The 21,279-nt window shown below is 35.6% G+C and overlaps 1 protein-coding gene across 2 annotated transcripts in view; it reads left to right on the top strand.

Annotated features, from left to right (window-relative positions):
• The window catches only part of LOC106708078 (mitogen-activated protein kinase kinase kinase kinase 5), a 36,893-nt gene extending 17,225 nt beyond the window's left edge, over nt 1-19,668 (top strand). The window contains exons 2-21 of one of the 2 annotated variants that reach the window (XM_045684742.1): nt 1,328-1,531; nt 3,181-3,287; nt 3,950-4,088; nt 4,168-4,240; nt 4,322-4,512; nt 4,643-4,750; nt 4,983-5,340; nt 6,150-6,273; nt 8,874-8,912; nt 10,813-11,681; nt 12,072-12,202; nt 12,274-12,355; nt 12,521-12,643; nt 12,962-13,099; nt 13,387-13,511; nt 14,229-14,361; nt 15,111-15,229; nt 15,661-15,781; nt 18,302-18,428; nt 19,515-19,668. In XM_045684742.1, coding sequence (XP_045540698.1) covers nt 1,328-1,531; nt 3,181-3,287; nt 3,950-4,088; nt 4,168-4,240; nt 4,322-4,512; nt 4,643-4,750; nt 4,983-5,340; nt 6,150-6,273; nt 8,874-8,912; nt 10,813-11,681; nt 12,072-12,202; nt 12,274-12,355; nt 12,521-12,643; nt 12,962-13,099; nt 13,387-13,511; nt 14,229-14,361; nt 15,111-15,229; nt 15,661-15,781; nt 18,302-18,428; nt 19,515-19,611 — 3,408 coding nt within the window. In that variant the 3' untranslated portion in view covers nt 19,612-19,668. The remainder of the gene's footprint in view (nt 1-1,327; nt 1,532-3,180; nt 3,288-3,949; nt 4,089-4,167; nt 4,241-4,321; nt 4,513-4,642; nt 4,751-4,982; nt 5,341-6,149; nt 6,274-8,873; nt 8,913-10,812; nt 11,682-12,071; nt 12,203-12,273; nt 12,356-12,520; nt 12,644-12,961; nt 13,100-13,386; nt 13,512-14,228; nt 14,362-15,110; nt 15,230-15,660; nt 15,782-18,301; nt 18,429-19,514) is intronic. The other variant, XM_045684743.1, reaches the window with a different exon arrangement.
• Nucleotides 19,669-21,279: the final 1,611 nt, after the last annotated feature.

The raw sequence follows: 21,279 nt of genomic DNA, 5'->3' as shown, positions 1-21,279 counted from the left end.
TGTCTGTCTGTTATATTGACATAAAATAGATCAGAACAGCACCATACGTATCTCCTCTCTTTAAGTCCATGTACTCTGTACTGGTGTCTTGACGGTCGACAATCGACAGAGTAAGGGACGCATCTTGCTTGCTTGTCACCTTACTTTGATCTAAGTGGATCCAGCGTGCATAGCCGTTTTCTTTAAATAGATGTAGTTGAGGGAAAGTCTTTATGTGTATCTAGAATGGTTAAGAGATACGAAGAGATGGATGGATTACGTGAAAGATGACATTTTTAAGAAGGGAATAACAACTGAAATCTTACTAATATTATAAATGCGAATGTTTAAATAGATTGATGGATGGATGGATGTTGGAAGGTATCTCCAGAACGGCTTATCGGATCTCGATGAAATTTGGCATAGATATAGAACATACTCAGGAAGGACACGTAGATTACATAAGTCTTTTTTTAAAATCCGTGTGTACGGAGTCACGGGCATAAGCTAGTGAATAGTAAAAACACAAAAACCTGTAGCGTAAAATAAGTGCATGGGTTCTAGGAAAGACTGACTATCTCTTACATTGCATTAAAATTATCAATTATATAAGTACATAAATATTAAATATAGGTCCATACGTGGTCGTTGTAAGAGGAATAATTAGTTACCGCGTAGGCGGTGACCCGAATGCGTTCGGTCGACCACTTTGTTTATTTAAGTATAGCAATAGACTACCGATTGAAATTGTAAGTACATGCACTAACAATAAACAAATAATATGAAAATTCCTAATTAGGTGAATAATCTTGGTTCAATTTAAGATTATTTTTAACTAGCTCTCTGTCCGCGCGGAATTAAAAAAAACGTTATAAGTAGCATATGTGTTCTTTCAGACTATGATTTACATCTATGCCAAATTTCATCGAGATCCGCTGAGCCGTTCTGGAGATACCTTCAAACAAACATCCATCCAAACATTCGCTTTTATAATATTAAGTAAGATAAGAAAGAATATTTTTAACGTTGTCATCCAAAATGTGTTAAAATTATATTTGAAGTAGACAAATTAAAATTGTCATTTCTTTTTTTATTGAATATTAAAAAAAAAAAGAATAAATATTCTAACCTAACTCAACAATCGATTCATAAAATGGATTTTATTTACTTTTATGGGATGTACCTATAGTTATAAATGGCTTAATCGTCCACTAAATGTGTACTGAATAAGTTCTTGTTACTAATGCGATCAAGATATCTAGGAAAATCAAATATTAAGTATAATAATTTGTAGCAATGTAATAATTTAAGAGACTTCGTTAATATATGAACAACTTTTAAATTCCAGGCCAAACGTCTCAACGGCAATGGCGAGCTGGCCGCCATCAAGGTGATAAAGCTGGAGCCGGGTGATGACTTCGCCATCATCCAGCAGGAGATTCTGATGATGAAAGACTGCCGGCACCCCAACATCGTCGCCTACTACGGCTCGTATCTCCGTAGGGACAAGCTTTGGATCAGCATGGAGTACTGCGGTGGGGGCAGTCTGCAGGTACTGTGAATGCTTAGTCTACTGTGTGAGGGAGAATGTTTAACAGTGAAATACCACGACGAAACAGAAGAAAGTGGATGCAGTTCTGCGTTTTGTCTGATGAGTGTGCGTGGTAGAGCCCTTTTAGTCCACTTTCCCTTCCCACAATTTTATAAGGAAAGGATGTGAAGGGATTTGATGGATGTCCACTTTCTGTGCGTCTCTTCCTCCGTCGATTAAAGTTAGGCAATGCATCTGCAATTGCGGATGTCTATGGGCAGAATTCGCGTAACCATTTCAGCAAGTTCAGGTGGCTGCTGCCACTTTAACAAAAAACCGTTGTAATTTATTAGGTCCTTACATATGAAATTGGCGTTTTGTATGGGAGGAACAAAAAGTCGAATATTTTTTAATATAATATATTTAATTAATCAAAGTATGAACCATTATTTTCTATGCACTTTTGCCATCTCATAGGTAGTTCATTGATCCCTTTACTAAAAAAACCAGTCGGACGGGAATCAATAAAATCTTTGAAGGCGATCTGGACTGCCCCATCGGAGTTGAATTTTTTCCCTTGCAAGAAGTTATCCAAATTTCGAAAAAAATGGTAATCTGTTGGAGCAAGGTCCGGGGAGTACGGAGACTTACTCTTAGACTTTCCAATTGAAGCTCTTCTAATTTAGTAGCCGTCTGTTGCGCAGTGTGTGGTCTAGCGTTGTCGTGAAGCAGCAGTGGCGTGGAGCGATTGACCAGCCTAGGTTGTTTAGCCGCTAGCTTTTCCATCATGGTTTGCAATTGCTGACAATAGACATCAGCCGTAATAGTCTGGCCAGATTTGAGAAAACTGTAATGAACAATACCGGCACTAGTCAACCAAACGCTTACACGTAACTTTTTTGGGGTTAATTTTCGCTTGGGGCAGGATTTGGCTGGCTGGCCAGGATCCAACCATTGCGCTGAGCGCTTCCGATTATCGTAAAGAACCCATTTTTCATCACAGGTAATGATTCGGTTTAAAATACCTTCATTATTGTGCCGGTTTAGTAATGTAACGCAACAGTCGACGCGCGTTTGCCGGTTTGCTTCAGTCAATTCGTGAGGTACCCACCTTTCAAGCTTTTTAATCTTCCCAATTTGCTTCAAGTGAATTAAAACAGTTTTATCACTAACATCGCAGCCTGCAGCTAACTCGGACGTGGTTTGCGATGGATCCGCTTCCACAATAGCCTTCAACTCTTCATTATCAACTTGAGTCTCAGGCCGTCCACGGGGCTTGTTCTGCAGATCGAAATTTCCAGAACGAAAACGTTGGAACCAAAAACGAACTGTGTTTTCTTTTGCAACACGACCGCCATACACATCATTCACCCTTCGAGTCGTTTCCGCAGCACTAGTGCCACGGTGGAACTCGTACTCGTAAATAATGCGATATTTTAAGTTTTCCATTTTGTAAAATGAGTGACGCAAACAGAAAAAAACAGAAGAAAAAAAACAAATAAATGACGGTCATCGAACCACAAATACATGAGTCTATAGCTGTACAAATTTGAATTTGGAATTCCTTACCAAAGAGGAGAAATTCGTGATTAAAGTGGCCAGTACGAAAAACACCAATTTCATATGTAAGGACCTAATATATATTGCACTTGAACGTGTGATCATTCCAGGACATCTACCACGTTACGGGCCCGCTGACGGAGCTGCAGATAGCTTACATGTGCCGGGAGACCCTCACCGGCCTCTCATATTTACACAGCATGGGCAAGATGCATAGGTATGTAGATTTTCAAATATCTTTGTAGCTCGGAACATCGTAAGAGTCGCTACATCACAGTATTGTTAAAGAGGTGAAGAATTGTGGGGAGGGTACTGCACAGCGCACAGATAACCTTGAGCCTTTAATATATTTATGTAATAATTTAAGTTTATAAATTTCAATGCAGAACGTCCGGAAAGCGGTCAAATATGTTTGATCTAGTCATCAAATACTTATTTATCAAATAGTGTGACAAACAATAAATTAATTAAGCACAGCTTAACTCACGTGTGATCGTCCAGTGACGGCACCGACTAGTTTAGTACTAGTAGAGTACTAGACGCGTCCTCAAAATAAACACTCGCCCTGATGAACCCCCGATGGGACCGAAACTAATCGGTGCCGTCACCGGACGATCACACGTGAGTTAAGCCGTGTGACAAACATGGAAAGTGTGATCATTTTCAGGGCGTTTCATCTCTGTCGATCAATATTGCCATGTGTTTTCTAGATACGTAGATGTATGAATGTGGAAGAAAAGACAGAGGAACCGCGTCAAATTGAAGTCCATGGATTCTGTCTACCCTATTATTGTTGTCTTCAATTTCTATTGTCCATCCATTGCAAATATATCGTGGTTAGAAAATATATATGTAATGTTTAATTTGATATCATTTCAGAGATATTAAAGGTGCTAATATACTGTTGACTGAATGTGGAGATGTGAAACTAGCGGATTTTGGAGTGTCAGCTCAGATTACAGCCACTATTAATAAAAGAAAGTCCTTTATTGGGACGCCATATTGGATGGCACCTGAGGTAAGACTATGTCTTACATTTTCAACATATAAATAATGGGATAAAACAACGAAATGGTGATAATTGATTGTATTTTCAGGTGGCTGCTGTTGAAAGGAAGGGTGGTTATAACCAGCTGTGCGATATCTGGGCTTGTGGGATAACTGCCATCGGTAAGATATTAATATTAATGAGTCTTGTAAAGTTTGTTTATATTGCATTATCTGACTTCTGGTAAATACTCCTTATTCCAGAACTGGCAGAACTCCAGCCACCGATGTTCGAACTGCATCCGATGCGGGTTCTCTTCCTGATGTCGAAGTCTGGCTTCAAGCCGCCGCAGTTGAAGGAGCGTGAGCGCTGGTCCCAGGTCTTCCACGCCTTCCTCAAGCTCGCACTCACCAAGAACCCCAAGAAAAGACCCACCGCTGACAAACTTCTGCAAGTTAGTGTAAACCGTTTTTTTTTTGCGAAAGTACATAATTATGATGAGCTTAACAAGTTACCTTTACTCTCTAAAAAAAGAGTTCTTAATGCATGAAGTAGGAAAACAATGTTTTGTTGTCTTTCCGCAGCACTCGTTCTTCCAGCAAGAGATGAGCAAGCGGTTGGCGATAGAGCTGCTGCAGAAGTACTCCAACCCACCCAGCCATTGCAGCAGTCAGGAGCTGGACGAGGACGGGGTGAGAGCTTATAGTAACTTTACCGGTCACAACAAAAAAATCTTCATTTACCTTTTGTTATTTTAAGTAGGAAATAAATAGCGCCTGCTAATAATATCGCGGCAAAAGTAGCTAGAATATAAATAGCGCCTGCTGAAATTATAGCAGCAATTATGCAATAAAAATGAAATTTCGACTAAATTAATTTTCACTTATAAAATCTACATTTATATTTTATATTTATTATTTTCAGGCAATTTCAAACGTACCACAACGTATAGCATCAAAACACACCGGCCGAGGTCGAAGAGTGTTAGGGGAGCCTGATATACCGGGCGCTGCGCCCTCGAGACCTCGAAGTCTAGCCGATAGGGCTCCAACAAGAGCCCTAAAACCTGTCACCCGTGTGTCAAGACCTACATCATTGCTCGATGAAATACCAAACCCAAGGTTACTGGGTGAAGTGCCCCCAGATAGAAGGGTGTATGATGATTCACCGGTGGTGGATTTGGATGAAGATGATGAAATGGGATTGAGGTCTATGCCACAAGTGATCAATTTCAGCGCTGATGTTAGCAGAAGTTGTGATGGTGATACTGTCAAACGAAATGGTAAGTGTTACAGAAATTCTAGTTTTATATTTAGTTATTTGTTAGTTTGTCAGTTCATAATGTTTTTATATAAATTAACAAAGTTAGTAAATGTTTTTTTTTTTAGCTTAAATATGCTTATAAATAATTATTAAAGTAACTAACTTTTGCCCGCAACTCCGCCCGCGCTGTATTAAAAAAAAAACTTAATAAATAATCTATGTGTCCTTCCAGAGTATGTTCTATATCTGTGCCAAATTTCATCAAGATCCGTTCAACCGTTCCGGACATACCTTCAAACATACATCCATCCATTTATCCATCTAAACTTTCTCATTTGTAATATTGGTAAGATAAGATATAAATGGTCTAAATCAGGGATCCCCAAACTATTTTGGACAAGTGACCCCCTTTTCCAAAATGAACTGTTACTACAGACCCCCCATGACCAAATTACCTACTTTTAAGATCAATTATTATTTTTATTTTTCATTGTGACTTAGGTCAATAGAAGAAGACAGAGTGAGAATTAACAATGCTTTAAGTTCAATATAGACCCCTTTGGGAATCCCTGCTCTAAATCTATACTATTTTATTCAAACTTACAAAATTTTGTTGTAAGATACTGTCTAAAATAGTTGTACCCATCGCCATTCCTTTGTATTTTTATTGCTTCTAATCAAGCATGGTATTTCATACTTACATACTATGTTTCCTTTTAAAAAAAAATAATTGGTCCTTCGATGTTCCAATAACTTTCAAAGTAAATAAATTTTCTATATAATTACCACTACTTAAAAGTTTCAATCATCGTTATTATTTCCTCGCAGCGGAATTCCATAGACAAACAAGCGACGATTGGAGCGTAGCCTCTCTCATGAGTTGTCCGAAACACAACCCCCTGTCACAGGAATTGCAAGATCTGTCCACAGATACGATGCCATCGAGCGAGAAGTAAGTGATGATATGTTTGTTATCTATCGCTTCTTATTGTCTATACTCTATTACAGTGGTTATCAATCTTTAACACGACCCCCCAAACCATGTTAGAGACCCCCCAAAACAAATGGGACAATAAATAGTCTATTGATGTATTTTTCGCCTTAACTGCTTTGTACACTAATAGATGACAAAAAAATTATTTATTTTTCAAGTTTTTTCGTTTGGGGGTCGCAATCCATAGATTGAAAATCACTGATCTATGATCTGTCATTATTTATTTATATTTTTTTTTCTGTATATTATTATTTTATAGCAAGTGGTGTCGGGTGATCACTGGTGATGATATATTGAGAATGAGTTTAAGGTATTTTTTTTTTAATTTAAAGTTTTCTTTTTCTACCTTTGATGTCCTAATTATCTATGGTTTTGCGGATTTTCTTTTGATTTCTAACATATTAATGGGTGTTTTTTTTTGTATCTGTTCGTTGATGTGTGTGAAGGCAGTTTTTATTTTGATCTTTGTTACGTAATTTTTTATTACTTCGCTATAAGAATTATTGCAAATCTAATTAAAAAAAATCCTAATATACTTCATACTATCAGGCGTAGAAAATGACAAGACAGCCACAGTATGTGGATCTTGAGGTGCTTTTTGACATTGGCAATGGGGGCGCTAATGTGCTATTGTTGTTTTACTTAGGTCTAGTCACTGATCTCAATAAATAGATAGGCGATTGCTTGGAAATTACGGCTATTACTTCGTTCCGATTTAAACGCACCTGTTGATGTTACGTGATAGTTAATACTTTCTATATTACTAGTTCAAATAGGCACAAAATACTACTTCTTATAGCCAGTCTATTTATAATCTTTGGGTACAGTGTATGAAATTAGTTTGTCGCACTTTACACATTTCGATCCATCAGACGAAAAAGTTACACGTCTTAAAAGATCCCATGGCAACTTCCAAGGATAGGCCAATTAAACTAATATACGGTTAAAACACTCACATATGTCCGGTGTCGGCACCGACTAGTTTTGAGCCCATTGGGGGCAATTCATCAGGGTGAGTGGGACTGATTAATTCGCGGACGCGGCCCGTTGATCACTTGATTGCACAGTGGGCTCGAAACTAGTCGGTGCCGACACCGGACATATGTACGTGAGTGTTTTAGCCGTTCGTATATTAGTTTAATGATAATGTCTCACGAAAGTTTGAATAATTTCACATGCCAATTGTTTTAGTTTTTTTAGACTTGCAATAATTCAAAATGCGGCAATAGGCGATGTTGTTGTGTGAAGAGAATGCACTATACATTAGTATAGTTATCACGGAATGCATGGACATGGCTTAACGCCATTGGCTTACATGACACTGCCACATGGGGTCTAAAAACAATATGACTTATGCGCATAGCAGGGGTAGGCAGATATTACGGACTACAATTTCGCTCAGTTCTGCACACCGTCTTGTTACTGTGAAAAAAAAAATAGTTGTAATAAATTTAATGGGATATTTGAAATTTCTCATTATTGAATGATCCGTTATTAAGAAACAAAAAACGATGCTACTAGAAATCGAAATTTTTAAAATTTGATTTTCAAGGTTGTAGTACTTTCCTTTGGGTTACTTCATTATAATAAATAATCATTTTATTGATTTATGTAAGCCTAACTTAAGAAATGAATTTTGACAATATTTTCACTGTAAATAAAATAGTTTTCATAAAAACTACATAATGTAAATAATTTTGTGAACAGCAAATAGTCTAGTTTTTTCTGTTAAATAGTGAAATTATCCTTCATAATAATTAATCAATAGATTTTTTATTAATAGTGGATTTTTAAATATTATATTCAATTTAGAAAACACATTCAGACACATGTCAAACTTTCCCGCCTAAATGTCAGGTAAGTGTACAAAATGGCGGGAATAGATGTGTAAGCTTTTTTATCTGTCCATCATTCTCATTGCACATAAAAGTATGGTTTAAAATTGTGAAAAAAAAACTAGAAAGCTGTGATAGTTTTTATTTGTTTTTAATTTTAATTTTGTCAAGTTACGATGATCTTTTAAGTCAATAATAATTGTTATGTTTTTAATTCTTAAGATAACCTGAAAAATTTACAATATTTTTGTTGATAAAATAAAATAAATCAAGTAATCTTAATTATCTGATAGATGTTACTAAATTAACATCGAAACTTCAAATGTTAAAATACGTAAAAATAAACATAATTGCTTCGACTTAACTGCTTTGTTTCACTTACAAAATTAAATGTGTCTCCCTCGCTCTATCCGTCTCTCTTACTCTTATCAGCTTATATATTTCTTACATCGCAAATATATTTAATATTGTTTAGAATCTATCTATCAACTAGAGCTTGTTAAATCCACATTAAGTATTTTTTATTAATATCTTATAACATATTTTTTAATATAATAATTCTTAACTTTTTATTATTTTCTTTTTTACGTTAACGATTTTTTTTTAAAAACAAACATCCTGTATATAGTCTTGTCAATCAACTTTAGACCATACGTACATACGAATAGAGTTGATAACGGCGCATCGCCGGCACATGTCTGTAAGATGTCTCTTTTGTTTTAGGAGCCTCTTGCAATACATTGACGAAGAGTTAATGCTCAGGTAAACGCGGAGGTTTTACACTGCATGAATGAATTCATTGTTTGGTGATTGTATTCTTCATATTAGATCAACACTTTAATCTTTGCAAACAAATGTTACATATATAAGTAACTAGTAAAGTTTGTGAATTCAAAAATGTTACTTGAAAGTAAGCTTTCAAAGTTTTACATTTAATTCCTACATTTAGGGGTCGTCATTTAATCACATGATGTTTTTAAGAACTTTTTGACCTACATCCCCTTTTATGATATGGCACAATTTTTAGACACCCCCTTTATCTAAAATCATGTGTATTTTCTTAGTATAAAGTGATAATTAAATTTTCAAAATGTAATTAACTAGCTTTAAACCGCGACTCCGTCCGCGCGGAATTAAAAAAAAACTTAATAAGTAGCCTATGTGTTCTTCCAGACTATGATCTATTTCTGTGCCAAATTTCATCAAGAACGGCTCTAGAGATACCTTCTAACAAATATCCATTCATCTAAACATTCGCATTTATAATATTAATTAAGATTTAATTTACGTAATCCATCAGAAAATATATACACGTGATATTTTATTATACCGTCCGTCCCTCCTTGTGATATTCCGTGATTTTAAGGAATCTATTCCGATTTTCACGTGTTTAATGGAAGAATTGAGAAACGAACAAATTGTCACGTGATATCATTTAAATAACTATGTGACCGTTGTTCATTTAATTAAATCTTATATATAAAATTCTCGTATCACAGGGTTCGAACTTGAACTCCTCCGAAACGGCTTGACCGATTCTCATGAAATTTTGTGAGCATATTCAGTAGGTCTTAGAATCGACCAACATCTATTTTTCATAACCCTATTAAGTTTTTTTTTTAACTGCGCGCGGACGGAGTCGCGGGCGACAGCTAGTTTATATTCTACAATTTTACTTCCCTTAACGTTTTCATTATATAGCGAATTTTTTGATTACCGTCAACTATGGGAACATTTGTTTTCAAAGCTTATGTGTTGAATTTCAAAAACCTATAGTTGTAAAAGTTCGAAGTAACATTAAGTATCTATATATATGTATATAAACGAGTTTATGTAATACATTTAGTATATATTTTAAATATTATCATCTGTAGACGTAAATAGAAACGACAGATTAAAATAAAATAGTATTAGGTTAACATATATGTAGATAGTTGTACTGCTTTTTCATATATCTATTTGCTTAAGAAAGAAAGAGATAGTTGAATCTCGTTTATATGTTACTTGATTTTATTTCGAACTATATTTATTACGAACATATTTTTTTTTTCAATAATAGTTAAGAATTATGACTTTTAATTATATCAAATTAGTTATTAACACATTGAATGCCAGTTCACTTTAGTACGTGAAATTTAATATGGCATTTAACGTGTTGAGTGTAATTTTACAAATATGTGTTTTGATATAATTTATAGTCATATTAGATAGTGCTTTAAGCTTTAAAAGTATTTGCTTGATTACGTTGTAATAGTAAATCGGAACATGTAAATTAAAAAGTTATTTTTAGCATTTGCATGACATTTGAGGTTATATCTAAGGGAAGTCGGTTGCTATTTTGTGAGCCATATAATAAATATTTGTCATAATATAAATAAGATCTTCAAATGAAAAAAAATCCAAAATTAAAAAAAGACTTAATTTTTTTTAATGTTTTTACCTCTCACAATTTGATAAAAATATCCCACCAGCACCACTTGTTATTTAAATTAAAAACTATAAACAAAAATTAAAAAAAAAATAATTATTTATACAAATAAAACCACATTCCATTTTTTGTGTCTAACAGCACAACCTGAGCTTACGAAAAATCCTAACCGCACTGCATTCAACGCTTACACGAAAAAAACTACCAAAATCGGTAACATTATTATTTCCACAGGGCAACACTACCATTGACAGCGGAGACAGCAAACATGGCGCAGGGCAACTCTGCATTATCTATACACGATCAACATTTAACACAATGTATACAATTAAAGCAGAATTACCTAAACAGTTCAACAACAAATATATATCAAAGTTTAGCATCAAACTTTCAAAGTCCCATAACCGCTTCCCGCATATCTATAGACGATCCATTATGTAGGAAAATGGGTGAAACAGAAATAATGTTCGCAGATCAACCGGAAAATGATCTGAACATAGAATCCCCACAAGTTAGGAACGCAAATTGCGAATGCGGACAATGTCCGAAACCAGAAACGAGGGATAATAACACATTAAGCGATTTACAAAGATCGGTCGCTTCAAAATGTTCCTGTGACGCGTGCAATTCTAATGGAGATATACTAAGTTATTATAGAAATTGTTCTAATCAGAACCAAGAATCGGGTATCGTTTACTGTGATAGTTGTAAGAAGCAAAAGATATCGGTATCCAATTTCAGAGCGTTACAAATCGCTAATCGACTAAGAATTTCGGATACTGATAAATTAGAGAACGGGACAACGTCTGATGAAGATTTATGTAGGAAGATTGATATCAGTATGAACATGGATGAGAAGAGTTACGAACACAGAAAGAGACATAATAGACACAATTCGGATACGGTGACGGCCGGTATCGATTTAAGTCAATTCTGTCAATGTGAGTTGGAAAAGAGAAAGACTTCTTCAGTAGATGAGATATTCAAGTTGGCTGAAGAAGTGAGAGATGGAAAAGAGGTGACTGATGAAGAAATGAAGATCAGTCAACGACAACGAAGTTTATCCGATAGTCAGAGAGATAAAGCTAAAGTTGACGGTGAAGGTAATTAATTCTCTACATTCGTCCGCTCGGTATTAAATAATAAGTACCTTGCCTATGGACTCTTTCAGACTATGTTCTACATCTGTGCCAAATTTCACCGAGATCCGTAAAGCCGTTCTGGAGATACGTTCTGCCAATTTTTTCATACGTCATTCTAGCGATTTAAAAAATATTCCTTTTTTCTTTTTTTATTACAATTTATAAAGTATCTAAAAAAAATACATATTTTTTCAGTGAAATTTGTATATAAAATAAAGTGTTTTTGTATATCTGTGGTTAAGTGCTACTTACTCTTTATCATGCTGACATCTATAATGAGTAAAATACAGTTTTTCTCTCCATTAGTATGTATTTATATAAATATCGTTCGCAATCGTATCTGTGGTATAGCGGGCAGTGTGTCAGTGCCGCCGGTGCCCCCAAGGCGCGCGAGGTCGCGGCGCACGCGCACGCCGCCGCGCCCCGCCCCCAACGGCCTGCCGCCCACCCCCAAAGTACACATGGGGGCGTGCTTCTCTAAGGTAACAAGATTATTACCTCGACTGTATGTATCTATGTATGTTATACTAAAATATTTATCGTATTATTTTAGGTGTTCAATGGATGTCCTCTCAGAATAAACTGCACTGCATCTTGGATACATCCTGACACGAGGGACCAGCATATATTGATAGGTGAATTATTAAATAATAAAATCTCATCTGTTTCGTTGTAAAAAAAAAAGCCAACAATATGTTTTTGTAACATAATAGTATTGTTGCAGTAAGTGTATATTGCTATGACTTTTCTGTCAGGCGCTTGTGACAAGTAAGTTTATATTGCTATGATATTTCCCGTAGGCGCTGAAGAGGGTATCTACACGTTGAACCTGAACGAATTGCACGAGACCGCCATGGATCAGCTCTGTCCGAGGAGGACGATCTGGATGCACGTCATCAAAGATGTTCTCATGTCGCTCTCTGGTTAGTTATAAAAATTAAATGTATTCAATATCTTTTTCGTAATGTCGCCTTGCAAAGACCTTGTATGAAACTTAATTTAAGTATTAAGCTTTTATGCATTTAAGAGATTTTTGCCTGTTGTGGAATAAAAGGCTGTTATGTATAGTTTTAAAATATGATGTAAGTAAGTTAATGACTCCTCTACCTCTCCTCAAAAAATCTCAAAAAAATATACTTTTATAGTTCAATACAACAGTCTAAGCCCCCCAAATGCGGTCAAATCCCCTCAAACCATAATCTTTTACTACAACTACCAGATAAATGAACTGTATGTTCCAGGTAAAACACCATCACTGTACCGACATGAGCTACTTGCTCTGATCGGTAGTGCCCGAGGCGGACGTTCTCTGAGAGTGTTACCACCGAGATTGCTACCGAGACGATTTGCGCTCACTACACGTGTGCCTGACACTAGAGGTATATAATAATAATAATATAGCCTTTTTTCAGATACAATATACATGACATTAATTTAAATTGATTTATTATACATACAAGCTGTCGCTCGCAACTCCGTCCGTGCGGAATTGAAAAAAAAACTTAATAAGCCTATGTGTTCTTCCAAACTATGTTCTACATCTGTGCCAAATTTCATCAACATCCGTTCTGCCGTTCCGGAGATACCTTCTAACATCTAAACATTCGCATTTATAATATTAGTAAGATGGAACACCTTGTATGTATGTATGTATGTATGTATGAAGGTTGCATGCGGTGTGCGGTTGCCCGCAATCCATACAATGGGTACAAGTACCTGTGCGGAGCGACGCCCGCCGGCCTCTTCCTCATGCAGTGGTATGACCCGCTCAGGAAGTTCATGCTGCTCAAGGTAAGCTGTGGGGAGTAGTTTGGTATTGCCGGAAGAGTAGTTTTATATTGTCTGGGGAAGTAGTTTTCTATTGCCGGGGGAGTAGTTTTATATTGCCGGGGAAGTAGTTTTATATTGCCGGGGGAGTAGTTTTGTATTGCCGGGGGAGTAGTTTTGTATTGCCGGGGGAGTAGTTTTATATTGCCGGGGGAGTAGTTTTGTATTGCCGGGGGAGTGGTTTTGTATTGTCTGGGGGAGTAGTTTTCTATTGTCGGGGGAGTAGTTTTGTATTGTCTGGGGGAGTAGTTTTGTATTGTCTGGGGGAGTAGTTTTCTATTGTCGGGGGGAGTTGTTTTCTATTGTAGGGGGAGTAGTTTCTATTGTCGGGGGAGTAGTTTTCTATTGTCGGGGGAGTAGTTTTGTATTGTCTGGGGGAGTAGTTTTCTATTGTCGGGGGGAGTAGTTTTCTATTGTCGAGAGAGTAGTTTTGTAGTGTCTGAGGCAGTTTTATATTATTAGGAATTATTACGCTTAAAAACTATAAATATATAGTATTAACTAGTACACAATGAATTACAAAAAAGTAGTTAGTAATAACTAACTACTTTTTTGTAATTCAAATCGTAACTATTCATACTTGATTTTAAGTAATTTCTAATGAAACTTTTATATAACTTTGAATCATATTTTATGTTTGATATAGTGTAAAAAAATTCTTTATAATTAATTATTTTACAGAACATAGAATGTGTTCTACCCACACCATTGTCTGCCTTTGAGTTGATAATAACTCCAGAATTGGAGTACCCTCTGTTATGTGTCGGCGCCACCAGGAAACCGCTGAGACTTAACCTTATTAATATTAACTCTGGTAAGTAAACTATATTCTAAAGTAAGGTGTAAACGTTTCCTGAACATAAAATTTTGCCTAATTATTTGTATTAACAAACACATTACAAAAGACGCCGCTAGATGGCGGTGGTACTGAGTTAAAACACAGTTATAAATGCTTTAGTTGACTTAATGGAGATCAGATCATGGTTCGCATGTTTTAACCAATTCAGGGAATCTATTCTGAGTTCAACTCTAATTGTTATATTACACTAGCTGTCGCCCGCGACTCCGTTTGTGCGGAATTAAAAAAAACAAGTAGTATATGTGTCTTTCCAGACTATTTTCTACATCTATGTCAAATTTCATCAAGATCCGTTGAACCGTTCTGGAGATACCTACAAACAAACATCCATCTAAACCAGTGATTGTCAAACTTATTTCTTTCACCGCCCCCTTTGAAAATCAATTTTATTTCAGAGCTCCCCTAATTTTTATTCAGCCCTAAAACTTAAAAACCACAATTTCATTACTTTAATTAATTTCAATGCCCCCATTTTTTGGGCCCCTTATCGCCTCCTCCTAGGTTCCAAACGCCCCTAAGGGGGCGTTATCGCCCACTTTGGGAAACACTGATCTAAACATTCGCATTTATAATATTAGTATTGATCGGTGAGTTGTCAAGTTGTTGAGTTACAGCTCAATTCTAAGTGAATTGTTGAGTCTATTATAGTTAATATACATACATAACCTAATATTTTAGATATAATTAACTATTATATATGTTAGGTGCGACTTGGTTCCACTCAGACGAGCTGGACTCTTGTGCGGGAGGTTCCAACACTGTCATACCTCGACCTGAACGTCTTCACACACTCAAAGCAGTGCATCAACTCAACAAAGATGCTGTGAGTTCATACAACAAGTTTGGGGGGGGGGGGTATTCATCCAGTTTTTTAGTAGACGTCAGCAACAACATCAGTTGCACGAATTGTCCTCGCTCAGTGAAATACCACGACCTTACAGAAGACAGACCTCAAGTGAAAGTAATTCCAACTACAGTCTGATGAGTGTGCTGATGGAGGACTCATTTTAGTTCTCTTTCTCTTCCCACCCCTTTTTTATAAGGAAAGTATGGGAAGAGGAAGTGGATTTGATGGAAGAGGAGATGCATAGGAAGGTTAAATATTCTCTTTTTTGTGCGTCTCCTTCGTCAATTGAGAGTAGGCATCTGTAATTGAGAATGTCTATGGACAGGTCGCTACGCCATTTCGGCGAATTCCTTTGTCACTTTATAATATATATTTTTTTATTATTTATAACTTTATTATAAATTTAGGTGTTGGTATGTCACGAGAACATGGTGGATATAATTCCGGCGTTACCTACAGCATTAGCAGAGCGCAGACGCACCAAGCTCGTCTCCAGGATACAGTTCGACTTCCACATCGAGACCATACGTGAGTCATACACTGTCATACAAACTTCTTTACAATAGGAGATACCAGCAACTGAAGGGTTGAAGTAACTTTATGGATAAAGTGATCTTAAATTGATACCGGAAAGTTTAAGATACAATACAGTCAGCAGTGAAAGGGTTTTTGGAACGAAGTTTCTTATCGCGCGTTATGAAAGGGGGCTAGACGGAAAAATTCTTACGAAAAGTTGTCACGACACTTTTTGCTATAGTAAGTATGTTAACGACGAATGAGCGCTACTTCACCATGGCAACGACGTGACAATATATAACGAAAATTCATAGAAATAAAATGTACTTCTTGTGAAGACTTAAGTTTTTTATTCATAGAATAAACATTGGTTCCTTCACTAATTAATAGAAAGGAACTTCGTTCCATCCGGGTGTCCCAACACACCTCTCAAGTTTTTTTTTTAATTAGGATCAAGTTTAATAAGACTCAGATCATAAGATTTCGACTCCTTTCTATTTTGCGCCAGCTAGTGAAGACTGTATCAGAAAAGTATTTAACTCCCTAAAAACCAAAGCTGTGGGATGCGACGACATTGGACGCGTCATGTTGATGCACATTATTGACCAAGTACTACCTATCATCACACATATCGTAAATTTCTCCCTCACGTCTGGTACCTTTCCAGCACTATGGCGTAAAGCCCATGTGATACCACTCCCTAAAACACCTAACCCCATTCTACCTAGCGAGTACAGACCTATATCAATTCTGCCCTTTCTTTCCAAAATCATAGAATCAGTTGCCCTCACTCAAATCAATGATTTCCTCACTAATGCCAAAGTGTTTAATCCCTTCCAGTCCGGTTTCCGCAAAGGTCACAGTACTACAACAGCTTTATTAAAAATTACTGAGGATATTCGTTCCAACATGGAACTTAAAATGATAACAGTGCTTGTCCTTGTTGATTTCAGTAGCGCCTTCAATGCTGTCGACCACGATCTCCTTCTAGCTCTTTTAAGCCAGCTGTATTTCTCTCCCTTCTCCATTGACTGGTTCAGTTCATATCTGCGTGGTCGCAGTCAAGCTGTTCGATGTGGTCAGACTATATCCGACTGGCTTGAAGTGGACACGGGCGTCCCCCAGGGCGGATTACTGTCCCCTCTCCTTTTTTCTCTCTTTATAAATCTGCTTTCCCCTCATCTCAAAAGTAATTACCACATGTATGCCGATGACCTGCAATTATATAGTGCTGCATCAGTCAATGATCTAAATTCTGCTATACTATCACTGAATAATGATCTATCTCGTCTCCAAAAGTGGTCTGAAGCATACGGCATCGTAATTAACCCACACAAATGCCAAGCAATCATTATAGGTAGTTCCCGCCAGTTAACTAAAATCATTACTGATGACATCCCGTCCCTTTCACTCAACGGTTGTGTCATCCCGTTTACGAGCACAGTCAAGGATCTGGGTGTCATTATTGACTCCGAGCTGCGATGGTCAGCCCATGTCAAAGAAATTTGTCGCAAATTCTATGCATCTCTCCATTCTATCATCCGATTTAAACACTTCCTCCCCGTCAAAACAAAGCTTACTTTAGTAAATTCCCTTCTTCTTCCCATTATTGATTATGCCGACGTTTGTTTTATTGATCTAAATACCGACTTACTGAATAAGCTGGATAGACTACTTAATAACTGCATACGATACATTTATGGTCTTCGCAAGTTCGATCATGTGTCGGATTTCCGATCAAAACTAAAATGGCTGCCCATCAGAGAACGTAGGAACGTTCGTATTCTCTGCACTCTTTACTCAGTATTAAATGATACAAATTACCCCACTTATTTAAAAGACTTCTTCAAATTTCTGTGTGAAAATCACGAGCTTTCTCTTCGGTCCTCTGATAATCTCTCACTATCCGCGCCTATTCATCACTCGTCCTTCTTGGATAAATCCTTCTCTGTGACAGCTGTTAGACTGTGGAACGATCTTTCACCTAACATTAAAAGAGCCTCCTCCAAAATTATTTTCAAGCGTCTGATTCGGCATCATTATGTTATGAGACTCCATTCATAAGTAGCCTTCTCGCTGTTATCGCTTATTATTGTACTTATTAATCTAGAGTTTTTATTTATCTTATTCTTTTTCTTCTACATGTACAATGTTTTATTAATATTATATACAATATTTTATTTATACTTATTTATTTCTAATATATTACTGTATTACATAATATTGTATTAGTAAAATAGTATCTTCAATTCATATCTGCCCTGCACATAATTATACTTTCCTCTCATATACCGGATGACTGGTAGAGAATGCCTTTAGGCATTAAGTCCTCCTTGTACTTATAAAAGTGCTAAAGAATAAATAAATAAATAAATAAGGTTGAGACTGTTTGGCATAAAATGAAACTTATTTTTAGTACAAGATCCAAGATTATATCACATTTTAGAATATTGCCTGACAGACTTTTTCTTTTAGTTAATTATGTTACCATGGTAACCGGATATTGTATGATCCTGTATGTATGTATGTCAGTGTGCCTGGCTGACTCTGTGCTGGCTTTCCACCGACATGGAGTACAGGGCCGCTCTCTGCGTAACGCTGACGTCACTCAGGAGATCACAGACCTGTCGCGAGCGTACCGCCTGCTCGGACATGACAAGTATGTACATACACAAAAATACATAAATATACTCACACATGTACACACACATACACATACACGCACATACACAAATAACGACCACCCCTCCGAAGTAATACCTGAAGGTAGTCTCGAAGGGGTACCAAAAAAGTCCATAGAGAGGGTTGTTTTAGTCGGTAACGGGACTCATGTTAGGTTAGGTGAACACCAATAAGCCTGAGCCAAAAAAATATATATAATTAAGTTAAATTATATGTCTTTATAAGTAATATATATATAACTTACTGAGGAACAAACAATGTAGCACAGGGATATTAATAAAAAAAAGATAACTAAAACCTGTGCAGAAAAGAGTACGGACCAAGCGTCTGTAGATGTGATTTTATATAAAAAAAAAGCTTGAGCCCGACACCAGGCATGTAGCTCCCATGTCTGATGATGCCCTAAGGCATTTTTTCCCTCTATAAAATAAAACATACACAAATAACTATATATGTTAAATTGTACACTAATACAGTTGTAGACGACAGCAATAATAACAACAGTTGTAGGAATTGTCCTCGCTCAGTGAAATACCTCGACCTTACAGAAGACAGACCTCAAGTTGAAGTCATTACAACTACAGTCTGATGAGTGTGCATGCGAGAGACCTAATTTTAGTTCTCTTTCCCTTTCCCACTCTTTCCTTATTAGAAAGGTGGGAACTGGATAGGTATTTGTCGGAAGAGGGGACACACTTCTCCGTCACTTTCACCTTCATTGGGGTTGTCTTGCAGCGGTCACTTCGTTATTTCAGCGAATAAAGTTGTCGTTTCCATGATTGTCACCTTATAAAAATAAATAAAATAAAAATGTGCCAAAATGACACTCGAATAATGAATGACAATTTAATGACACCTCACTCGTTAGTATTCATTTAATAGTTTAGGATACAATTGTCTAAATTTAATTTCAATATATAAAAATTTTATATGTCAAAATATAGTTCCAAAGTCACTTGTCTGTCTTCCCCAGACAAATAAGTATGGGTTAGGCATTTCCACACGAAAAAAAAGGTTCACAAAACTGTTTCTTTTTTAAATTATAATTATTGTTAAATTTCAGAGTTGTGGTGTTAGAATCACATACATTAAACAATACATTATCCAGTGATGATGGAAACGACCTGTATATACTTGCAGGACACGAGGCTTCATACTAAACAATGTATGGAATACATACACAAACATACACAAAACTTTCAGTTGTATGAAAATATTTACTGGAAGTACTTTATTTTGTGATAAAAAATTGAATTTCGAATTCCAAATTTTACAAAATTGAATTCAATATTTGAAATAATAATTATTATTTAAATTCTATTTTTCTTTTTCAAATTGTATTCCAAATTTAAAATTAATTTTCCATTTTTTTATATTTGGATTTAATTTGTGAAATTATGAATTTGAAATTTAATTTAATAAAGGTTGTAAAATAATAATAATTATAATGTTTTGACTTAATACTAATTATGTATTCTCGCATTTAAATTCATCTGATAATTTCCATATTATTATTATTTTTGTGTAAAATAACAATATCATAAATAATTTTGAAAATTTTAGTTAATAATTTTAAAAGAATTAATATACGCAAATAGTAAAATGTTTTGAATAAAATATAATTTTTTATGGAAAATAATTTACATATATAAAAAAACTAATATCTGAAACATACAAAATTAATAAAATACCAAAAATAAAAATCAGAAACCAACACAAGAAATAAAATTTAAATTTAAAAACAACTAATTATCTTACTAATATTATAAATGAGAATGTTTAGATGTATGGATGGATGTTTGTTAGAATGTATCTCCGGAATGGTTGAAATTTGGTATAGATGTAAAAAGTCTGTAAGAACACATAAGCTATGATCCTGGAAATGTGTCTAGTTTCCATGAGATATATTTAATTTACATATTTACTTAATAACTCCACAACATTTCAACACATTAACATTTGAAACATATATAGAACATAGTCTCCAAAAATACATTATATATTTTTCACTCTTTATTTAATTCTATGCAAACAAAGTCGCGGGCATAAGCTAGTATTATATATGCTGAAATAAAAGATATAAATTTAAGATAATTTAGTTCCAAAATAACTTGTTTGCTTAGTATAGATTACTCATATTAAAACTACGCTAAGGGAATTCCTAAGTGGCCATTATATAACTGATTGTGGAAACTTGAAAAAACAGACGATGCTCGTGTTGTTATTTCTGTACGCATAAAATATATAAATATACGCAGGACAATGAAATTGTATGGAAAGATGTAATTGTGTGTTATTTATGTATGTTTGTTGTATGGAATGTTGTATGATTATTGAATGATTGAATTTTATTTGATAATAGATGCTCTAATCCAGTCCAAACTTATTTCTTTCACCGCTCCCTTTGAAAATCAATTATATTTCAGAGCGCCCCTAATTTTTATTCAGCCCTAAAACTTAAAAACCACAATTTCATTACTTTAATTACGAGTAATTTCAATGCCCCCCATTTTTTGGGCCCCTTATCGTCCCCTCCTAGGTTTCAAACGCCCCCAAGGGGGCGTTATCGCCCACTTTGGGAAACACTGCACTAATCGATTGAAATGTGGTTAAAAAACAGTTTTTTTTTTAGTTTATATTGCAGATAGGATTATGGTAGGCGCTTTTCAAAAAATCCACCGTCGATTTAATTAGGAAATTCAATTTATAATCCAACTAGGTGTATTATAAACTTCATAAACAGTAAAGAAATGAATTTAAAAAGATGTATGTAGATGTATGAATGTGTATGAGATTTCCCGATCAATGTAAGTCTGTGAAAGAACCAA

This window comes from Papilio machaon, chromosome 27 (assembly GCF_912999745.1).
Source record: "Papilio machaon chromosome 27, ilPapMach1.1, whole genome shotgun sequence".
Taxonomy (NCBI): domain Eukaryota; kingdom Metazoa; phylum Arthropoda; class Insecta; order Lepidoptera; family Papilionidae; genus Papilio; species Papilio machaon.
The sequence above is the reverse complement of the archived record's forward strand: the minus strand, read 5'-3'. Positions and strand labels throughout refer to the sequence as shown.